The sequence below is a fragment of the Podarcis vaucheri genome, assembly GCF_965113315.1.
Source record: "Podarcis vaucheri genome assembly, chromosome: 1".
NCBI classification, from domain to species: Eukaryota; Metazoa; Chordata; class Lepidosauria; order Squamata; family Lacertidae; genus Podarcis; species Podarcis vaucheri.
Window position 1 is genome coordinate 74,099,141 of NC_138759.1, and position 20,134 is coordinate 74,119,274.

Consider the following 20,134-nt stretch of genomic DNA (forward strand, 5'->3'; position numbering starts at 1 on the left):
AAAGAGAAATGATTAAAGTACCAAGAATTATTAGCATGGAACCAAGGAGACTGTAAAGTTAAAACAAGGGAACAACTAGCAAGGGAAGATCACAGTCTCCAACAGTTTTCCTACTTACAGTTTACAGAGAGATTTAAATTACAGTAGATAAAAAGACTTTCGGTATAGAACAATAGACAGACTTTGAAATACAGTTGTGTATGAATGATGATCATGTCATTGCAAAAATGTACAAATTACTGTTGAAATTTGAAATGCAATAAGAACAAGTTAAAGAATGTATGATTAAACGGGGGGGGGGGACGTCTTTGAGCATAATAAACAGTGCTCACTGGAAGGACAGATCGTGAAGCTGAGGCTCCAATACTTTGGCCACCTCATGAGAAGAGAAGACTCCCTGGGAAAGAGCCTGATGTTGGGAAAGATTTAGGGCACAAGGAGAAGGGGACGACAGAGGACGAGGTTGGATAGTGTTCTCGAAGCTACCAGCATGAGTTTGACCAAACTGCAGGAGGCAGTGGAAGACAGGAGTGCCTGGCGTGCTCTGGTCCATGGGGTCACGAAGAGTCGGACACGACTAAACGACTAAACAACAACAACAACAACAAAGCTAATGCCCCCCCATCAACACTGTCGGATCAATGTGTGCCCCAATGCATAGAAAATTCTTGATTTATCTAGCATAGAAACAAAACAAAACAAAAAATTCAAGCCTATAGCCCTAACTTGACATAAATGATAAGTAACCATTTGGCTTCTTTGGAAAATGAGTAAAAGCTCTCTTTTACCAGCAGGCTTTTACAAGTAGGAGCAATGTTTAAGGCATTCTGGTTGATTTGATATCATAATTTTATGGTGATTATTTTATTTTACCCCTTAACTCCAGAAGCTACATCAGTTTCCACTTTTGCAAAATTTGAATACAAAAATAAAATGATTTCTTAAAGGAAAACGTTTAAAACTGAATAATGTACATTTAAAAAATTAATGGCTCCATTATATTCATTATTTATTAAGCCTTGAAATTCTTGTGCCCATCACATTATAATATTTTATACATGCACACTTTTTATGCCCCACACTTCTTATAAACTGGAGTCTGGGGCAGCTTACAATATAAATACATAAAACCACCAGTACAATAAAAACAGGACTTAAAAACACAACCACAGTCAGTTAACATAACTGAGCAGTGATGAACATTTATAGCATCACAATTCTCTCAGCACCACTCCTTCTACAGTTCAAAGGCCTGAACAAATAAGAATGTATTCCTGCTTATGCCAAAAGGCCTCTACTGTGGGGGTCAGCTGAATGTCTCCTGAGTGGGAGTTCCATAAACATACCAGTATTGTCTTGGGTTTTTTTATTATAAGCAGTTTCATTGAAATATCAGCTGTGTACTTCATACTACACTCTTCAGTGCTACTTGCATATAATGAGACCAATCAATCTTGATCTTGAATGGGTGATTATTATAAACCATGTCCCTTTACTGTTTAACTAAAAGGTTTATCTGCAAATTAAAAACACAGCTTAAAGTGAGGAAAAAGGTCTGTTTGTAAACTGTGTTAATACAACCTTATGCATACCTGTTCAGAAGTAAGTTAAAGTGAGTTTCCTCCCTGGTAATTAGATGTAGGGTTGCAGCTCTAGTTATCTTTTCATAGCAGAGTAAACCATTGCTACCAAATTCCTAAAATAATGTGCTGGAGGAATGCACACTGATAACATGCAAATTCCAGATAAGGGCCTCTAATTTGTTCTGTATGATATTTTTAGTACTACTGAACTATAAGTCCAACACATCCAGCAATAAGCAATGTTGATTTTCTTAAGGTTTCAAAATATTTAATAAGAAACATTTCCTTTTGTTATAGAAAATATACCAGCAACATTTGCTGAGAGTTAAACTTCATTTTAATGTTATCCCTGTCATATGTCAAGTCATCACTGCTTGTTTTTCAAAAATCAATAAAATAGATTTTTTTAAGGAAGTGTCTAAGCAACAGAGCTGCCTCAACAGTAGACAGCAAACCATGAAAACTGGTTGATTGTGGTACAAAAAGGTATTATTGTCAGACAGTAAGACAGCACAAGTGGACAGGGAAGTAGTAACAGAAAGCTTATTTTGACACTGAACCATGTTAAATTCAACAGAAACACAGTTAAAAGCAAGCATCCAGATTAGTCAAGCTCCTATAACAACCTGTTAGTACCACATGCACTGCCAAAATATAGCCCACCACCCCAGCAAAAAAATGTATTTGGTTTGGAGTTCAGAAAACAGTTCAGCCCCTAAATTTTCAACAGAACACTTCAAAAAACTTTGGATTGGGTCAGGCATAAGCAAACTCGGCCCTCCAGATGTTTTGGGACTATAACTTCCATCATCCCTAGCTAACAGGACCAGTGGTAAGGGATGATGGGAGTTGTAGTCTCAAAACATCTGAAGGGTCGAGTTTGCCTATGCCTGGATTGGGTCCATATTTCACTCTCAACGGCTAAAATGCTCTCCCTAGCAAGTAGAGGGAGGTGACAACTTTTCCCAATCCTTTCTTTCCACTGCCTTCTGTTATAGTAATTTACAATAATATCCATCTCCAAGATATCCTAAATAACTAATATTCCTTCTTTGACTCACTTATACGTTACTTATAAGTTACTTATTTATAAGATTAGTTACTTGTCTAAAGCTATTGAACAAATCTGTTTGTAGCAGTCCATCAAAGGAGATGGCCTTAGAAATCTCCAATATAAGGCTTTATATACAAGCCACACTCTCAACTTTATTCATTTTTATTAAGTAAATCTGTCAGTTGCTTTATCTTGCCCATAGCAACCCAAAATGACTTACAACCAAACAAACAATAAAACCCCACAGAAATGAAACCAAGATGAAAGAGAAATACATTTTTAAAATCCCACCCATGGGATACAACACTAAACAGTGACTTCTGTGCATAAGCCAGGTTCAGAAACCACAATTTCAAGTTTGCTTATGAGCCAGAAAACACAATAAACCAATGTTCATTAAAACTAAAAGTAAATGTTAGCAAAGTCCTTCTCCTGGTCATGTGGGAGAAGGGGACGAGAGGGCACAAGTCTTGCACAAACTCCTTCCTGCTCATGCATGAAACACATATGGTTACGTACTTGTAAACACAGCCATCTTCTGAAGTCAGCAGGCATATGGTTAATTCAAATTATCCTCCAAAGTCAGATCTTTCAGATAACCCAAAACTGCAATTTTTGGATTATATGGAATGTCGCAGCAGCCTATCTTTACTTTTGTCCAAAAACATTAGAAAATATGTGGACAAGGAATTAGCAGCCTTTAAAAAATAGGTTCTATCCCAGCAATAGGGATAGGTATTTTCATTGTACTTCATATTGTACTTCAATAGGTATTTTCATTGTACTTCATACTGTACTTCAACTAGCTTGAAATACAATCATTTTAAATGGTAATATAAGCACTCTAGTAAACGTGAAGGAGGAAATCCGATAAAGGCAAGATAACTGGTGGAAAGATGGCAGCTTCCAAGGAGTTGACAATTGTGAAGGGGCTGCAATAAAGCAAAGGGTTAGTTTTTTGTAGCAGTAGTACTATTCATAAAGCTTGTTAAGGGTATGAAAGCATTTGATCAGATTGCATTTGATGTGCAATACTGAAATTATGCTTTAAGAATTAGCAACAGATGAATACACAAACAAGATCAAGAGTTAAAACCTAACTTCAGCACTGTGACAATCAAATACCACAGAAGACCAAATGTGGAAACTGATATGAAAAGGGGGGGGGGAGTCCAGCAGCTCTCCCAGCTCAGCCATTGTTCTTATGAAGCACAACTATTCTGGGCAGCCTCTTGTTTTTTCTTGGTGACTGGATGGTAAATATAACTAATTACACAGTGGACTCCAGTCTCATAAAGTAGACTACTTTTTTTGTTTCTACCAGATCCTACACGTAATTATTGCAGTTAGTTATGAATATTATCCCCAACAGCTACTAAACATTTTTGCTGGAAACTAGAAATTTGAAATATTTCAGCGAATTCAGAATCGCTGAAAAGCACAGGTCATTTTCCATAGAATTCAGAACACACTAGAAGAATATCCTTTTAGATCATTGCAGTTCTCCCACTTCAGTGCAGCATTTGGGACAGATGCATTATTTTCATGCATGTCTATCAGCAAAATTAACATGAGAAGAAACTTTTTGGATCAGACTGAAGGCCCAATGAGGCCAGTATCCTATTTTCACAGTGGCCAACTACATGCCACTGGGAAGCCTACAAGCAGGACTTAAGCTCAGCAGCACATTGCCCACATATGATTCCCAGCAACTTATATTGAAGCTTAGCCGGTTTTAAATGATGTTATGCCAATTGATATTGATATGGTTGTATATTAAAATTTTTGTAAATGCATTTTACTCTTCTGGAAGCCACTCTCTGAGCACATTTGTCCCAAAAAGCATTTTATAAATATTTTAGTAAATAATAATAAAATATCATCCATTCAAACCTGGACTCCACATTTTAAATGCAGGTTGGTTCTGGTTAGAACCATGTTCTCATGTTTAGGCGAACCTGAGGACATGGATAAGATCCTTATAGTGGCAAGGCACACTACACGTTCACAAGAACCCTGTATATATTTGCTGATGAAAGTGGTCAAAGGAGACCTGGGGTTTTGGATGTCAAAAATTATTAATGTCTGATTATATAAGAAACCTCAATAGTGGTGGGACACAAAGCAGGGCTTCTTCTACTGCTCTCAGTGGATAGGTAACTCTACAAAGGATGAAACAGGTACTGTCAGAGAGAAGGTTATTGAGAAATTGGCCATTGAACTATTTCATACCTGTTTGTTATCTTTTTCGAAGTTCTGCCAGTCTAGGTTGTATATAGATATGGCACTGGGGGTATACTTATGACCTTGGCTAAAAAGTCTACTACAAAAGATCAATAAAACCAATTATACTCCATTGATCCTGTTAGATCGTTCCATGACCTTTGTTACCATTGACCATGAGATGCTGGTGATATGACTGAGACCTGTCAGACACTCTTGAGTGCTTTTGCTACTGTTTACAAGAAAGCTAACAGATTACAGAAATGGCTCATCAACATGCCACAACCTTAATACCAAAAGACTGAATTGTGTCTCTTCTCCTGCACAAGGATAACAATGAGAGCAGCATTGGGCAAAAACAGCAACACATTTGGGGCTAATTTTTGCATTATTTCCCATGCATTAGAACAAAATTTCAAAATAAATTTAGCATTATTTATGAATATTGCATAACAATCATTGCTTTACCTAAATAAAGAGAATTGCATGAAAGCACATAGTAGACATTTTTCTAATGAATAAAACTAGCTGTTTTAAAACCATTAACATTTATTTACATCTTGAGCCAGTCAACTGTCCATTTAATCTTCAGCAACAATGCTGGGGAGGGAGACCATCTGTGGAAAATCTATAGTTACTTTTCCAATGAGAGCATTATGTGAAGATAGTGCAATAATGTGTTTACATGGGCATTAGAGAGACATACTTTCAGTGCAAGCAATACTGCTGTAATAAATTGGGGGGTGCTAGTACCACAGGTAGAACTGACTGCAGGTATCATAACATCTAGTGTTGGTGTGGACCTTTCCAGGTTCAATAATTTTATCCCAATAAGCCCAATACATTCTTTCTTCCTCATTATTATTTTCACAAATGAACTCCTGATAATGTCATATATTCAGATATCAAGAGGAAAGAAAAACACCACATGGATTTCAAATCTAGAAAAGAAAATACTAAGTGCATACACATATTGGGACAGACCCAGTCAAGACAAATGGAAGGCCTCTTCGGTCCATGGAATAATTTTGATTCAATGAAGAAATCATGCTGGTGGAATGGGAGAGGATCAGATTTTTAGTGATTTCCCCTCTCCTGCAGCCCTCTATGCCCTCCCAAAAATTGCACCAGATTGGGTGATCCTCCAGTCTGCAGTGGAGGATAGAGGGGAAATTGGTATAAGTTAGCTGCTTTCTGCTGCTAGGAGCATCCTGAGCAAAACTCCCCTAAGGAGATGCTACTGGCATTGGAGGAAAGCTCTGGATCAAACCCATAGAGGTATAAGCAACAGGCTTCTTAAGCAGAGGTCAATATATACCGGTATATGTCAGGATTCTCTGACCACTACAAATATATTGCTTCTAATTACAGTGGTACCTCGGGTTAAGTACTTAATTCATTCTGGAGGTCCGTTCTTAACCTGAAACTGTTCTTAACCTGAAGCACCACTTTAGCTAATGGGGCCTCCCGCTGCTGCTGCGCCACTGGAACACGATTTCTGTTCTCATCCTGAAGCAAAGTTCTTAACCCGAGGTAATATTTCTGGGTTAGTGGAGTTTATAACCTGAAGCGTATGTAACCCGAGGTACCACTGTACTAATCTGCAGCTACAGAAAAACTGGAACGTATCTGTAGTTTGTATCTGGCAGCTCTTAAACAAGAAGCATTTATGAAGTCATCCATAGCACTGGGAATTGATTCCAGGTTTTGGAAAAGATAGAAAAGATTGGACAGATATTTTTTTTAAAAAATACACTGCACTTTATAGACTTACAGTAGTTACAAACTTATCTCAAACCATTGCCTAACTATGAATTGACATGACGCCTGAATTAACAGATTGTGGTTTACAATCAACTAGCAATCCAGAAACCATGGTTTGAAGTGAGTTTGTCCTAACTGTGATGCCTTAACTGGCAAATATAGTCAGCACCAGTGCCTTTGATGTACCATGAAGCTGCTGTGCTATGGAGACAGAAGGAAACCTAGGAAAATGAGAGGATGGGAAATGGAAGTAGAGAAGTAGATTCAGATCAGTCTTCTCCACAACATTAAGCAAAGCTTACAACTGAAATAGACTCAAAGAGAAGCTGCAAGTGACAATTTCTTCCCCACTAAAATTTGTTCAATAAGTAGTGTTCATAAAAGAAAATAGGAGTGGGAGAAGAGGCAGCAAAATAAGTGCTCAAAATGGCCTTAAGATGACATGCACTGTGTCTGTTATCAAGAAGAACTCACCACTATTACTGTAAAGCAGAAGTTTCCATAAACATTAAAACAAGAAAGTTTAAAAGCTACAGAACAGTTAACAATGATAATCATCAGCAGAAAACACACACATTTTAAATATGAAGATACAATAAAGTAGCTACTTGAAAAGCATTCTATATCTGTGGCTTTCTTGTCACATGATATTTCATTTTTTTACTAAAATGTGCACATGGTTTAAACATTATTCATTGTTATAACACATTACATTACATCTTATGGTATATTCTGAAAGAATCAGTATTTGCCTTAGATCAGCAGGTTGAGGATCTAACACAATAATAATTGATAAATGTTTCATTTGAAGTGTGAAATATATAAAACCTTAGTTCTTGCAAACGCTGCACACACAAAGCATCAAAAGTTCTTACTTTGAGAAATTGTATAAATTTTTCACAAAGGTTGACATTCACAAATGTAGGAAGTAGGTATATTATAAAAGATACTATGCTTCTGGTTTTACCAGCACTGTTTTTCAACTCTCTCATTCCAGCTATCAACCCATACCATCTCCTCATGAAATCACCTCTATTTCCAAGTACAGTGGTACCTCAGGTTGAGAACTTAATTCATTACGGGGATCTGTTCTTAACCTGAGGTACCACTTAAGCTAATGGGGCCTCCCGCTGCCGCCACCCGATTTCTGTTCTCATTCTGAAGCAAAGTTCTTAACCCGAGGTACTATTTCTGGGTCAGCGGAGTCTGTATCCTGAAGCATCTGTAACCTGAGGTACCACTGTATATGTTAAAATCTGCAATATCAACTGTATTTATCTGGTAATACAATTACAAACATTTACTAACATAATAATACCTTCGTATGCAAGCTGAAAAGCATTTATCCAGAAACCACAAAGCTGTTTCACAAATGGCTAGTGATTGATATAGAGAAGCATTGAAAGCTCAACCCTTCTAGCCACTAGCTCTTTCCAACACATTTTATTTTAGTCAGAAATGATAGTACAAATTTTCTAATTCATGCTACTTGGATACCAGAAGTGCCTATTTGTATTAAATCACAAATATGAATCCAACAAATTCTCTGTAGTTACTTTAATATTGGTTCAAGCTTCAAACGTGCATTCACAGCCTTATCAGAGAAGGCATCCTTCCATGCACTTACCTCCTCTAAAGAACTGTAGGTTTTAGGCACATGAGCAGACAGGGGCACACACAAATGCCAGTATTCTCAATCTGCACTACATTGCTTTCAAAGAAAATGCACATCCCTATTCACATTCTTGGGACATGGGTGGCACTGTGGTGTAAACCACTGAGCCTTGGGCTTGCTGATTGGAAGGTTGGCGGTTCGAATCCCCATGACGGGGTGAACCCCCCGTTGTTTGGTCTCAGCTCCTGCCAACCTAGCAGTTCAAAAGCACATCAAAGTGCAAGTAGATAAATAGGTACCACTCCGGAGGGAAGGTAAATGGCGTTTCCGTGCGCTGCTATGGTTTCATCAGAAGCGGCTTAGTCATGCTGGCCACATGACCAGGGAAAACTGTCTGCGGACAAACGTCGGCTCCCTTGGCCAGTAAAGCAAGATGAGCGCCACAACCCGAGTCGTTCGCGACTGGACCTAACTGTCAGGGGTCCTTTACCTTTACCTTTTTATTCACATTCTGGCATCAATAGTCACATCCAACTAGAAATGGTCTGGGACATCAACGCTTAGCAATGTATTTCTTATGAATATTAGTATTTCAGCCAGTAATTATGTCTGAGCAATGAAAACTTACAACCCAACATAGTTAGATCTTCTGAACATGGTGAAACATTTCAAAGGCTTGAATCTCAAGGCTACTTAGCATTTTAGATTCCACAAACTGAACCTGTTTCCTACAGTTCCATATTTATTAACCTTCACTTGATCATTAGTCTAGTTGCAAACATTTTAAATCTCTCTTTAAATACTAGGATTATGAGTCTGTAGTTTTGCTTTATTAAAGATGAATTGCTTGTAAAAATTGAAGGAAACTTGATAGCAAAGGAACCAACTTTTCCCTCACAGTATTCTGCTCTTTCAACTGTCTACAGTGTGCTATGCTGAAAAGATGAGATTCTGACAAGGGAGGACTCCAACAAACACCTGTTTGCATCAGTTCATGAGAACATGTGCATCCAGGCATAGAACTCGACACAGCCTGTTCACGCCACTGTCAGACTAATGGGAGCTTCTTGAAAAGGTGCTACATGTGCTGACATCACACCTGTGGCCTACTTACTGATCACGTACTGATGTTGCCACAGACAGAACAAAGTACTCTGCAAATACTGGCAATTCCTTGGAACTAATTGATACATATTTGAAAAAGACTAAATAGTCAAAGAATATCTACAGCTGGTTACTGTCTCTATGACCCAACAACAGATACAAGCCCTTGAATCCTGTACTGGAGTGGGAGGACCTTCTGTTGAAAGCAACAGAATCCCTACATGCTATGGGAAAAACACCTCCCACCTGCATTGCTGCTGGACCTAGTACCCAGGTGGGCAAACCTGTGTCAGAGTAACGTCACCCAGGTCTTGGTCATAGACCCTGCTGATAGACATTTTATGTTCTTAAATCAGTTTACAAATTTTTTATTAAGCCTAAACTTATGTATCACATGTTTGGAATTCTACCACAAATCTCCATTTCCAGGACTTCAGACAGGGTTATCTCCCAGACCTACATAGAGATGCTGCAGATTGAACCAGAGACCTTTGGTATACAAAGGAGATGCTCTACAACTAAGCTACACCCCTTCCCTGATATAAAAACAACATTGTCTTCATCTTGTACAAGAGTGTTAGTAATAAATTATTTTATGTTTACTTTGAAACTTGTGTTGTATCTTAATTTTTAGAGATATTATCTGCATGCCACCAATAACCAATCTACTTTAAAATAAATATAAAACCCAGTTTGATATGTGGCAGATATATGCAATAAAAACAAAAAAATATTTTCCCCAAATTGTGGGAGGAATCTAGTGTAATCTGGCACCTCTCAAGTGGGTGTCATTGCCATTCTAAGAGAACAAAGGAGAAGTTCCTGGTGAGCTCTGGCATCTCTTTTTACACTGAGTGTAATGCTATGGCAATTGATCTGTCTGTGCAAGCATTTCAGCTTCCCAGATAGAATGAAATCCCCTGCCCTGGGGGTTCTCCCAACTCCCCCCACCATAAGCCAATGGGGAAAGGAGAGAAGGCTAAGTCCCACTGTGCTGACGGAAGTCCTTGTATGAGCTTCTGCAACATGGGCAAGGTATAGATTGTTGTTGTTAATTGAATCTGCCCCTCTTTATTTCTACAATTAAGATACCACTTAACACCACAGTTTCTTAGCACTGCTTAGAGTTCCTAAAGTAGATCCAAAAAGTTAGAAGGCATCAGAACAAATCACATATTTTCACATCTGAACAGAGATAAAGAGCCAGATATGTTGGAAGGAAGTTTTAACAAGTTGCTTTATTAATTCATAGAATCACAGAATCGTTGGAAGGGACCCTGAGGGTCATCTAGTTCAACCCCCTGCAATGCAGGAACCTCAACTAGATCTTATATGGCAGGTGGCCATCCAATCTGTTAAAACCTCCAAGGTTCCACCACCTCTTGTGGGAGCCTGTTCAACATTTTAAATCATGGTTGAGTAATAATAAGAAATCTTAATTTCTAAATGACAAGTTTTTTAGACTTCAAATGTAAAATGTGAAATATAGCAATAAGATTAGAAAACTGAATAGATTATAAGGTAAGAAAGATTAAAAAAAGAGGAGCCATTCAAAAATAGTTTGCATTCAGCTATTCAGCAGAGCAGAGATGGGTAACCTGCAGCCCTCCAGGTGTAGTTGGGCTCCAACTCTCATCAGCTCTGTAGGCAGCATGGCCAATTGTCAGAGGAAATGCATGTTGTGATTCAGCAGCATCTGGAGGTCCACAGGTTACCCACCCCTGCTGCAGTGTGTAATAAAAGAGAGGTGTGCCATCACAGAGAACTCAAACAATGCTTTCTCCTTGAGGGTTTTTTTTTTTTTCAGCTGAAAGTTTTCAATACACAGGGAATTTTGCATGGAATTTTGCAAATTTAATAATTCACACCATATCCTAGAAAACACAGTTATTAAAAAAAGAGCTTTAACTGTTACAGTTGTTGAAAGATGTTTAAAAATGTTGCGAGAGCATCTATACAAGTTCTAGTATTCAGAGAGCAGTGCTTCAATGTCTTGCATGACTACGTGTTCCAGGCTCATGGCCTCCAGACATTATTCATCACTTTCCAATAATCCCCACCTTGCCACAGTACTGATCTTTGCCAGGACAAAAAGAAAAAATTAAAAATCTGTGAACACTGGAATGCTGAATTTATTACATATATTTAAATACTGAATCTATAATTTTCAAAAACCTTTTGATTAAGTCTGTCACAAAGGACTCCTGAGTAAACTTAGCATTCATGTCATCAGAGGAGATGTCTGCTTATGAACTGGTAACTGGTTAAGGAATGGGAAGTAGATAATAGGAATAACTAGATAGTTCTCTGGAGGGATGAACGAAGCAGAGTCCCCAAAGGATCAGTATTGGCACCTGTGCTTTATAACTTGTTCATAAATGATCTATAGTTAGGGCTGAACAGTAAGATAGCCAAGTTTGCCAGTAACAAATCGGTCAAAGTGGTTAAAACAAAAAGGGACTCTAAAAGGATATCTCAAACTGAGAGAATGGATAGTAGTGAAACGGCAAATGCAATTCAATGCAAGCAAGTGTAAAGTGATGTACATTGGGGCAAACAAAATTCCTGATTTCATATACAGTGGTACCTCGGGTTACAGACGCTTCAGGTTACATATGCTTCAGGTTACAGACTCCGCTAACCCAGAAATAGTACCTCAGGCTAAGAACTTTGCTTCAGGATGAGAACAGAAATCGTGCGGCAGCAGCGGGAGGCCCCATTAGCTAAAGTGGTACTTCAGGTTAAGAACAGTTTCAGGTTAAGAACAGACCTCCAGAACGAATTAAGTTCTTAACCCAAGATACCACTGTACTATATATACTAATGGTGTCTGAAATGGTGATGACTGCTCAGGAATGTGACTCCTTTTTCTTTTTTGTGAACAAACCTCTCCGTTCATCCTTCTCCTGATCATTTATGCACAAGTTAAAAAGTCGGCCCAATCACATCCTTAAGGACCTCGCTTTTTCCTCCATTATTTGAACTGCCCATTTATTCCTATTCTGCTTCTTGTTATTTAACAACTTACTGGCCTGTAAGAGGACACATCCTACTACCCCATGACTATCAAGTTTGCTAAGGAGCCTTTGGTGAGGGACTTTTCAAAAGGTCAACAAAGTGTGTCATTATTCCCAACTATTTTATCACAGCAAACCTCTCAATGTCAAGAAGCAAACTGTTCATTCTCTCTACCAATAAATAGCTGCAGCCAGGAAGATGGAATGGGAGAACAGAGAGAGCCTGAGTTCATGGTAAGGGATATAGTGAGGGGGGAAACCTTGAAAACCTAAAACTTCTTCACTGACTATCATACAAAAAGGTGACAGTGAGTCTCATGTGATATAGGTGGGCAAACTATAAAGGGGGGAAAGGAGTGCCTTAAAGGCCAGTTTAAAAATACAGAGAAAATTGTAAAAAGTTCAAGAAGGAGATCATTTGTTTCCTACCAGCTATTCACTCCTCTGTCAGGATTCTGGTCCCACAATTTGGGAGCCAGCTGAAAAAGGATAGCAGTGGCATGCCAGTATTTTTTATTATTCTGACTAAACTTCAGAAAGAACTTTCTGATGGTAAGAGCTGTTCAACAGTGGAACAGACTCTCTCCTTCACTGAAGGTTTTGAAGCAGAGGTTGGATGGCCTTCAGTTATGGATGCATTAGTTGGGATTCCTGAATTGCAGGACTAGATGATCCTCAGGATCCCTTCCAAGTATACAGTGTCTACCATATCATCCCTATCCACATATTTCTTGACATTTCTCAGCAAACTCTAAAACATAGGTGGGGAACCTCAGACCCAGGAGATGAATACAGCCCTCCAGGACACTACCTTACCCTAAGAACTCTCCCACAGAAACATACCCCCTCTCTCCCTAGGTCAAAAGCCTCACTATCCCTGTTTCACACTCTGGATGCTTTGCCTTTTAGAACGTGTTTCTCAACTATGATAATGCCTCTTGCTTCTCTGGATACAGAGGGGTGGTGTGCAAGTGTGTGTAGAAACTAAACTACTGTACAAAGGTTACATTTACATTTGCTGCTCTGCACACTTTTGCTTCTGGCTCTGCCCACCACCAGTATGTAGACTTTGGTATTTTGCCCAGAAGGAAATGCAGTCATTGAGCTGAAGAAGCTTCCTCACCCCTGTTCTAAAAAGTTGGTAAGACAGGATATACCTTTGTACAAACCATGCCGATTCTTGCTGAACTACAACTCCCATCATCCCTATGGCTTAATGTGACATGCAAACCAGGTCTTTGAATTGCATCTTGAAAATGACAGTCTACTTCGCCAAACCTTTATTAGGCATATTAGGCATTACAAGTATAGGCCATCATAAAACATCCATATATAAAATTGTGAAATCTATACAAATAAACAGCCATGTAAAATATGTAATGACAAGGATTTTCATTGGGAAACTGATAGTCACTGTCACTTACTTCAGATGCAACGTGTTATCTAAGTTTTGTATTATTGATTCATAACTGGGCAACCGCTTTCCCGATTACTCAGTTGGGCAGTCACATTTCAATGACCGCCCCATATAAATCACACTGCAGTAGTCTAAACAAGAAATTAGTATGTATTCTTTCAAACTCTTTATTCCCCTGGAAAGGGTATAACTAGCAAACCAGCTGCAGTTTGTAAAGTAACTCTTTACCACAGCTGGCCTTCCAGAAATAAAGCTAGATTTAAAATTATTTGATGTATTTTCGTTATTTCTGTAATTGGTTCTGCATGTGACACATAGTCCATTAAAAATGTTTACTTTGTCTGGCAGTTTTTTTTATAAAAAACCTAGAAATTGTTCAATCTAAGCGCAATCAGAAAAAAATAGAAGAAGTATATATCATGTAAAGCCTTTACATTTGGTGGTAACATGTATTATTTGCCAATACCACCCATCCTCCCTTTTGTCCATCCAGATCAAACTCTTCAATTTACCATGTTCCTTCCTGCACAACAACAGATCATATGTATGTAATATCTGAATGGAATATGCTAAGGAGGTGGAGAAATGGCAGCCAGTTTTTAAAAATTGTCCATATTCTTGGTAATCCTTCAACGCCCTAGATTCCTTCAACACCCCCAAAATTCCACTTACACTGCATTCTAAAACAGCTTCCATTGTTTTGGGCATCAATGTATTCTTAAAATGTCCCCAGACTATCTTCTTTTACAGCTCCTGGGAATATGATCACGTCTTTTAAGTAGTACATACTGAACAGGTGCACAAAGCCATTGTAATTCTGCACCACCTATACTGTTCAAAGTGAATGCAGTTTTCTTGTGGTGACATTCCAACCACGATAAACTAAGTGCTCAGGCAAGAATTATTTCCTACAATATTGTAAGACAACTTTTCTAGTATTTTAGTCATGCAAAAATCTATCTTTCTACTCTCTTGCAATATATATAAATTTATTAGTTTTATTTATTACTCATCCTTCATCCCAAAATGGGTCACAATAATTTAAGATACAACAGTAAAACCTGTTTAAAACACATTACAATCACAAGAACAAGTTGGATCCTAAAATATCAGATGTCAGTGTTCATCAAAGGTTATGAACCAAAAGAATTCCACAGATCCAATCCAGTATAGTATCAGATTAGGCATTACTTATTACTGATCTATAGCAATATTCCTCTTTTATTCAAATACAACAGTAGCAATGGAATAATCAAAAGGCATGAATAAGAAAAATCTATCTTGCAAAATGTTGCCCCATGTTAAGATAACAGCCTCCCCTTTTGCAACAGAAAAATTAAGTACATTAAAGAAAGCTATAATCCAAACCAGACTACTGTTCAAATTAAATCATTTTTAATTCACCACCAGTGTTTTATAAATGACGTTCTCTCTGTTTTTTGCAGTGCTGTTTGTATTTTCAATATGTAACTTGTGATATATAAGATGACCCATTCCATGCTTCAACAGATTTGTGACCATTAATTAGATCTAAACTTCTTTTTTGCAGAAAAACGTGACAATCTTTCACATACTGAACACTGCTAGCCTGCCTTATAAACAACCTCATCGCTACACTTCAATTCAGCAGCAGGCAACAGGTTCCAGCCAGTGTGTTAGTAACACATTCAGCCAAGTTTGGCTGACATTCAGTCAACCGTTCACTACAGCACGAAATCCAGAAGCAATATAAACAAGCTACAAAGGTAAAAGCCTGTTGCTCTTGCCAGACAACGGAAGTGTCAAGAGAACACCAAAGTACGGCAATATAATGCACTATTATAACCACTGATTAAAAAAAAAAAAAAAATCAGCAGAGAGTATCAGAATTCATGCTCTCTCTCTCACACACACACGTCTCCTTTACTTCAGTTATACGGGACCCAAAATAAGGTGATATTGATTCCAGGGGAAGGGGGGAAGCAAAGTGGGGGGAGACAATAATATATCCCATTTTCTGATACGGAAGATTAATTCTTTTTCTCTCACACACACACCCCGGGTTAAGTAAGCGAGTATATCTCGAGAGTGGGAAATACTAACTCAATGAAGTAACTGGCTCCTTCTTCCGAGAATCCCTCCTCCCATCCACGGGGAAGATCTGAAAAAAAGAACAAAAGCAGGAGGGGGGAGAAAGAGAGAGAGAGAGAAAGTGGCAGTGAGAGAAAGACGAGGGAAGCGAGATCTCAGTGCCCTGGAGATAGGCGAGCGTAAATCCCAGTCACACAAAGGTCGTTATCCTTCCCCCCCCCCTCCGCCACCCCCCGTGAGAGAGAGAGAGAGAGAAAGGCAAATACGAGCGCGGGGCGAAGGGGGGGGGCAGAAAAGTCCCATTCAGCCTCCCTTTCCCGCCCCCACCGCACCACAAGTGCCCTAGCGGGAAAGTGTAGTTGGGGAGGGCGAGGGGGAGTTTAGGGCACCCACCTGAGCGGATCATGTGGCCTGAGTTGACGGGCTCCCCGGTGCGAGGATGCAGCCAAGTAGTTGAGCGGGTCAGGTCGCTAAGGAGGGAGAAGCGGCAAACATGCACCTGTTAGTACTAGAGCCCGTCGTGAAGGGGGGGGGGAGGAAAGAAAGGAGCGGAATAAGCGGCAGCGCTACCGGCCCCCGCCCCCACCCACGCACCGCCACCTCCTTTTCCCGCCGCCCGGCGCCTTACTCGATGAAGAAGACGCGGCCGTCTCCACAGACGCCATAGGACCAGTGCTCAGGTAGAGTGTCCCGCCCCACCGCCTCGGCCGCCGCCGCCGCCATGTTCGCCGCGCGCACAGCCCGCCCGCCTGCCGGAGGGGGGCGGAGGGGGTGCAAGGGAGCGGGAGGGCAAGGCGAGGCGAGGCAGGCAGGCAGGCGCCCGCCGCAAGTGCCCGGCTCTGCTCAGCAGCGCCACCGGCCGGCAGCTGAGAGCGGGAGGCGCGCGGGCAGGCGCGCGACGCGGCGCAACGCAACACAAGGTGGCTCGCTTCCCCCGACTCTCGTGTGTGTGTGTGTGTGTGTGTGTGTGTGTGTGTGTGTGTGTGTGTCCCACCCTTTCAGTTAAGCCCAGCAGGCAGATTGGGCAGACGGCTCGTTGCCCCGTGTTTGGAAACGGGAGAAGAGGAAGAGAGGGAACTCTTTATTTCGAACAAGCCCGTGGTTTTGTATCCCATAATAGCAGTCCGAGCAACAGGTTGTGTGTGCCCAGCTAAAGTCCGCTGTTCCTTGTTTAGGACTTAATAGGTGCCACCTTTAAACAGCAACGCTTAGGGCTGTAGGTGAATAAATAGAAACGAAGAATATGCTACCTGAGCTTCCCAGTCGCACTTCCAATTTCAGACAATCGGAGCTCCAGAGATACAGATATTAACTCCTTGTTGTAAATGCTCCAACTGTTGAAATAACGTCGCATTTTTCACAACACATGAGCAAGGCTACTTCTTTTCCCGCCAATTTGTTAACTTTTTTCCTGACTCAAGATCTGGATCTTTTCCCCTTCCTAAACACAAACTTTCCCTGAATTATTTTTTAATTAAAGTGTAAATATAATAAAAGTCACACACACGTCTCTAAATGAAACCCTCCTACTGTATCTAACTGGTGGCTCACCTAAGTGTTTTAACTGCATAGGCAAGAACACATAGGATACTTTTCAGTGTATACACTGTTGGCTTTGTGGGATACTTTGCCACCCTTGACACATGGCAGAAATTAATCTGCCCTCAATAGATCATCCACACCATACATTAAAAGCAATCTTACATCACTTTCCCCAAAGAATCCTGGGAACTGTACTTTGTTAATGGTGCTGCCACCAAAACTAGCTTCTTCTCACAGCTCTTTGTCCACCACACCAGAACTACCACCATATGCAACTATCATGAGGATAAATTTGGGGCCCAGTTTATCTAGTAATTAATAAAACAGGCTATTGTAACAGCAATTTAACACGTGAAGAAGTTTCAAAGACACTTGCTTTTTCTACATTTCATGTTTTTAACCAATCAATGATAAATAAAGTTTGACATGTGAGAATACTGCCTATACATGAATAGAATTTCTGTGGTGATATTCAGTGGTAGTTATATTGAGAGCAGATCCATTAAAATCAATGAACTTCAGTACTGAACTCCATTAATTTCAGTGGGTATGACTTAGTTGGATATCACCCATAGGCTAAATTTCAAGTTGAATTTCCTTCCAAAAATATGAAAATGCAACTCATGTTACCCTACAAATTGATTTGTATGGAAACAATGGATCCTCATTTTAATACAATTTGTACTCTTTTGTATCATCAGTGGAAATAAAAGGACAGTTCATTAATTGAAACAGAATTTGGGCTCCTCCAGACAACCCATTTTATCAAGCATTTATCCTAATTTGCTTGCACAAAGCATACTTGGATGTTATGCAATGTGTGGTATATATTGAGCATTTATTCTGATTTATTGCAGAGAGATTATACAACAATGAGCATTCATTCTGATATCTTGGGCAGAAGTTTTATGTATTCCCATTAATCAATCATTTATCACACACTTTTTGGTGCATTTCCCCATTACTTTCCTAAACAAAAAATGTCAATGTTTAAAACCTTGATTTGTTGCAGTAAAGCATTCAATTCACTTTTATTGTGCAAACTAAATTTCTGGTGTGCAGCTGAATCCTGCTTGCAGAATACTGGCAGTCTGGTAGCAAACTTTGTTTCGCTTGTTCTGTTTTCCTTTGAATGCTGTCAGACATAAACTCCTAACAAACATACAAGAGGATACATGTCTCTTCGCTCTATGTAATTGGACCCAGCTCTGCACATGGTCTACCCAGGATACAGTGTCTTACTCCTTCCTTTCTGTAAAATTGTTTCTCTTCTATTCCTGCTGAAAAATGCAATCTACAGAGAAACCAGCAGGGCATGGAAGAAGACAAAATCAGAGTTGTTTGAGTGGATCAGCAAGCAAAGTGAAGATAACTTTGTTCCTTTCATTGCTGCACAGGCTAAACCACACGTCAATGGAGATTGTCAACTGTGGGGATTGTAATATTTTCTGCAGCCCTGAACTACATTAAAGAACCAATCAGAGATGTGATCATAATTGTTTGATGTTTTGAGATTGGCAATTACTGTAGGGGAAATTCTAAATATAAGACTTGTTGCATTTTTAGCTAATACTATGCAGTGTGTACCTACCTAAAATAAATAGTGCATCTCAATCCACAGCATATTTCTAGTTACTAAAATTCTATTTTATGTCAATAGAACAGTGATATTGTAGAAAGTAGCAGGGCAAATCTCTACTTTTTCCAGCAATTGTGTTCCTGTTTGGTATTGTCAAAAGAAAACTCCTCAATATTTCTTCCTTTTTAACAAAATGAAAAGAAATACAAAGCTGTTCCTGAAGGTTAATCTGTACAGCCTGCGTAGAAACAGAGAAACACTGTACACAACCCCCAAGTGTATTTTTTGCAAAATACAGGCCCTCCATCTGTGTGTATAAAATCATGACTGTCATTTCAATACTTCAAAGATTAAGGAAATTCCTTTAAATATGGAAGCCCTCTGTCCAACCTGTCACTTGTCCAACCTGTGCAAAGCTTTTATTACTTCAGTCTGTACCGGCTCTCATTTACTTCAATATTGCCTATACAGTATGTGTTGGTGCTCAAAAATGAACCGTTCCAATTATTTCAGCTTCTACATTTAATTCTTAGTTTAGAGTACAAGCAGTATACAACCAAGTTCAGATGATGGCTGTTCTTCTCTTTACTATAAATTTAAAATATGCAGTAATTGTATTGTTGTCTTTGGAGTCAGTGGCGTAGCGTGGGTTGTCAGCACCTGGGGCAAGGCAAGTAATTTGCGCCCCCTAACCTGTGGATTTGTGCCCCCTAACCCTAACCTCAGATGTTGCGCCCGGTGCGGCCAGCCCCCCCTGCACCCCCCACGCTACGCCACTGTTTGGAGTAACTTCAAGTCTAAAACCTTGACTTTATATTGTCTCATGAGCATACCCTAAATTCATAATGTCGCAACTGGCTCAGGCCTTAGCCTTTAAATCTCCTAATTAAAACAATGACACCCTGTAGTATTTTCTTCACCTTCCCTACAATTGACCCATTTACTTTCTGCTTCCATTGCTCTTCCCTCCATGGGCGTAGCCAAGGAGGGACATGGAAGGGCAGCTGCCCCCCCCCCATTAATAAAAAAATGCATAGCTAACTGAGGTTCTGCTCCTCCCAAAACAAAAGGCCTGCCCCCATAACAAAAATCCTAGCCATGCCAATGCTCCCCTCCCTACTTTCCCCCACTACTTATCACTGACTCACATGTTGAGGCCCTTTTCA

The 20,134-nt window shown here is 39.7% G+C and overlaps 1 protein-coding gene and 1 long non-coding RNA gene across 2 annotated transcripts in view; one reads left to right on the forward strand and one right to left on the reverse strand.

Moving 5' to 3' along the window:
* PLEKHA7 (pleckstrin homology domain containing A7) overlaps positions 1-16,623 on the reverse strand; it is a 162,756-nt gene extending 146,133 nt beyond the window's left edge. Inside the window, exons 1-3 of the mRNA XM_082195815.1 lie at positions 16,476-16,623; positions 16,241-16,317; positions 15,860-15,917 (exon numbers count right to left, since the gene is read on the reverse strand). Of these exons, the coding sequence (XP_082051941.1) occupies positions 15,860-15,917; positions 16,241-16,317; positions 16,476-16,570 (230 nt within the window). The 5' untranslated portion in view covers positions 16,571-16,623. The remainder of the gene's footprint in view (positions 1-15,859; positions 15,918-16,240; positions 16,318-16,475) is intronic.
* LOC309516968 lies at positions 16,390-19,337 on the forward strand. The gene is made up of 2 exons (XR_014213097.1): positions 16,390-16,527; positions 18,690-19,337. It is a non-coding gene; the product is annotated as an uncharacterized lncRNA (long non-coding RNA).
* The last annotated feature ends 797 nt before the right edge of the window (positions 19,338-20,134 follow it).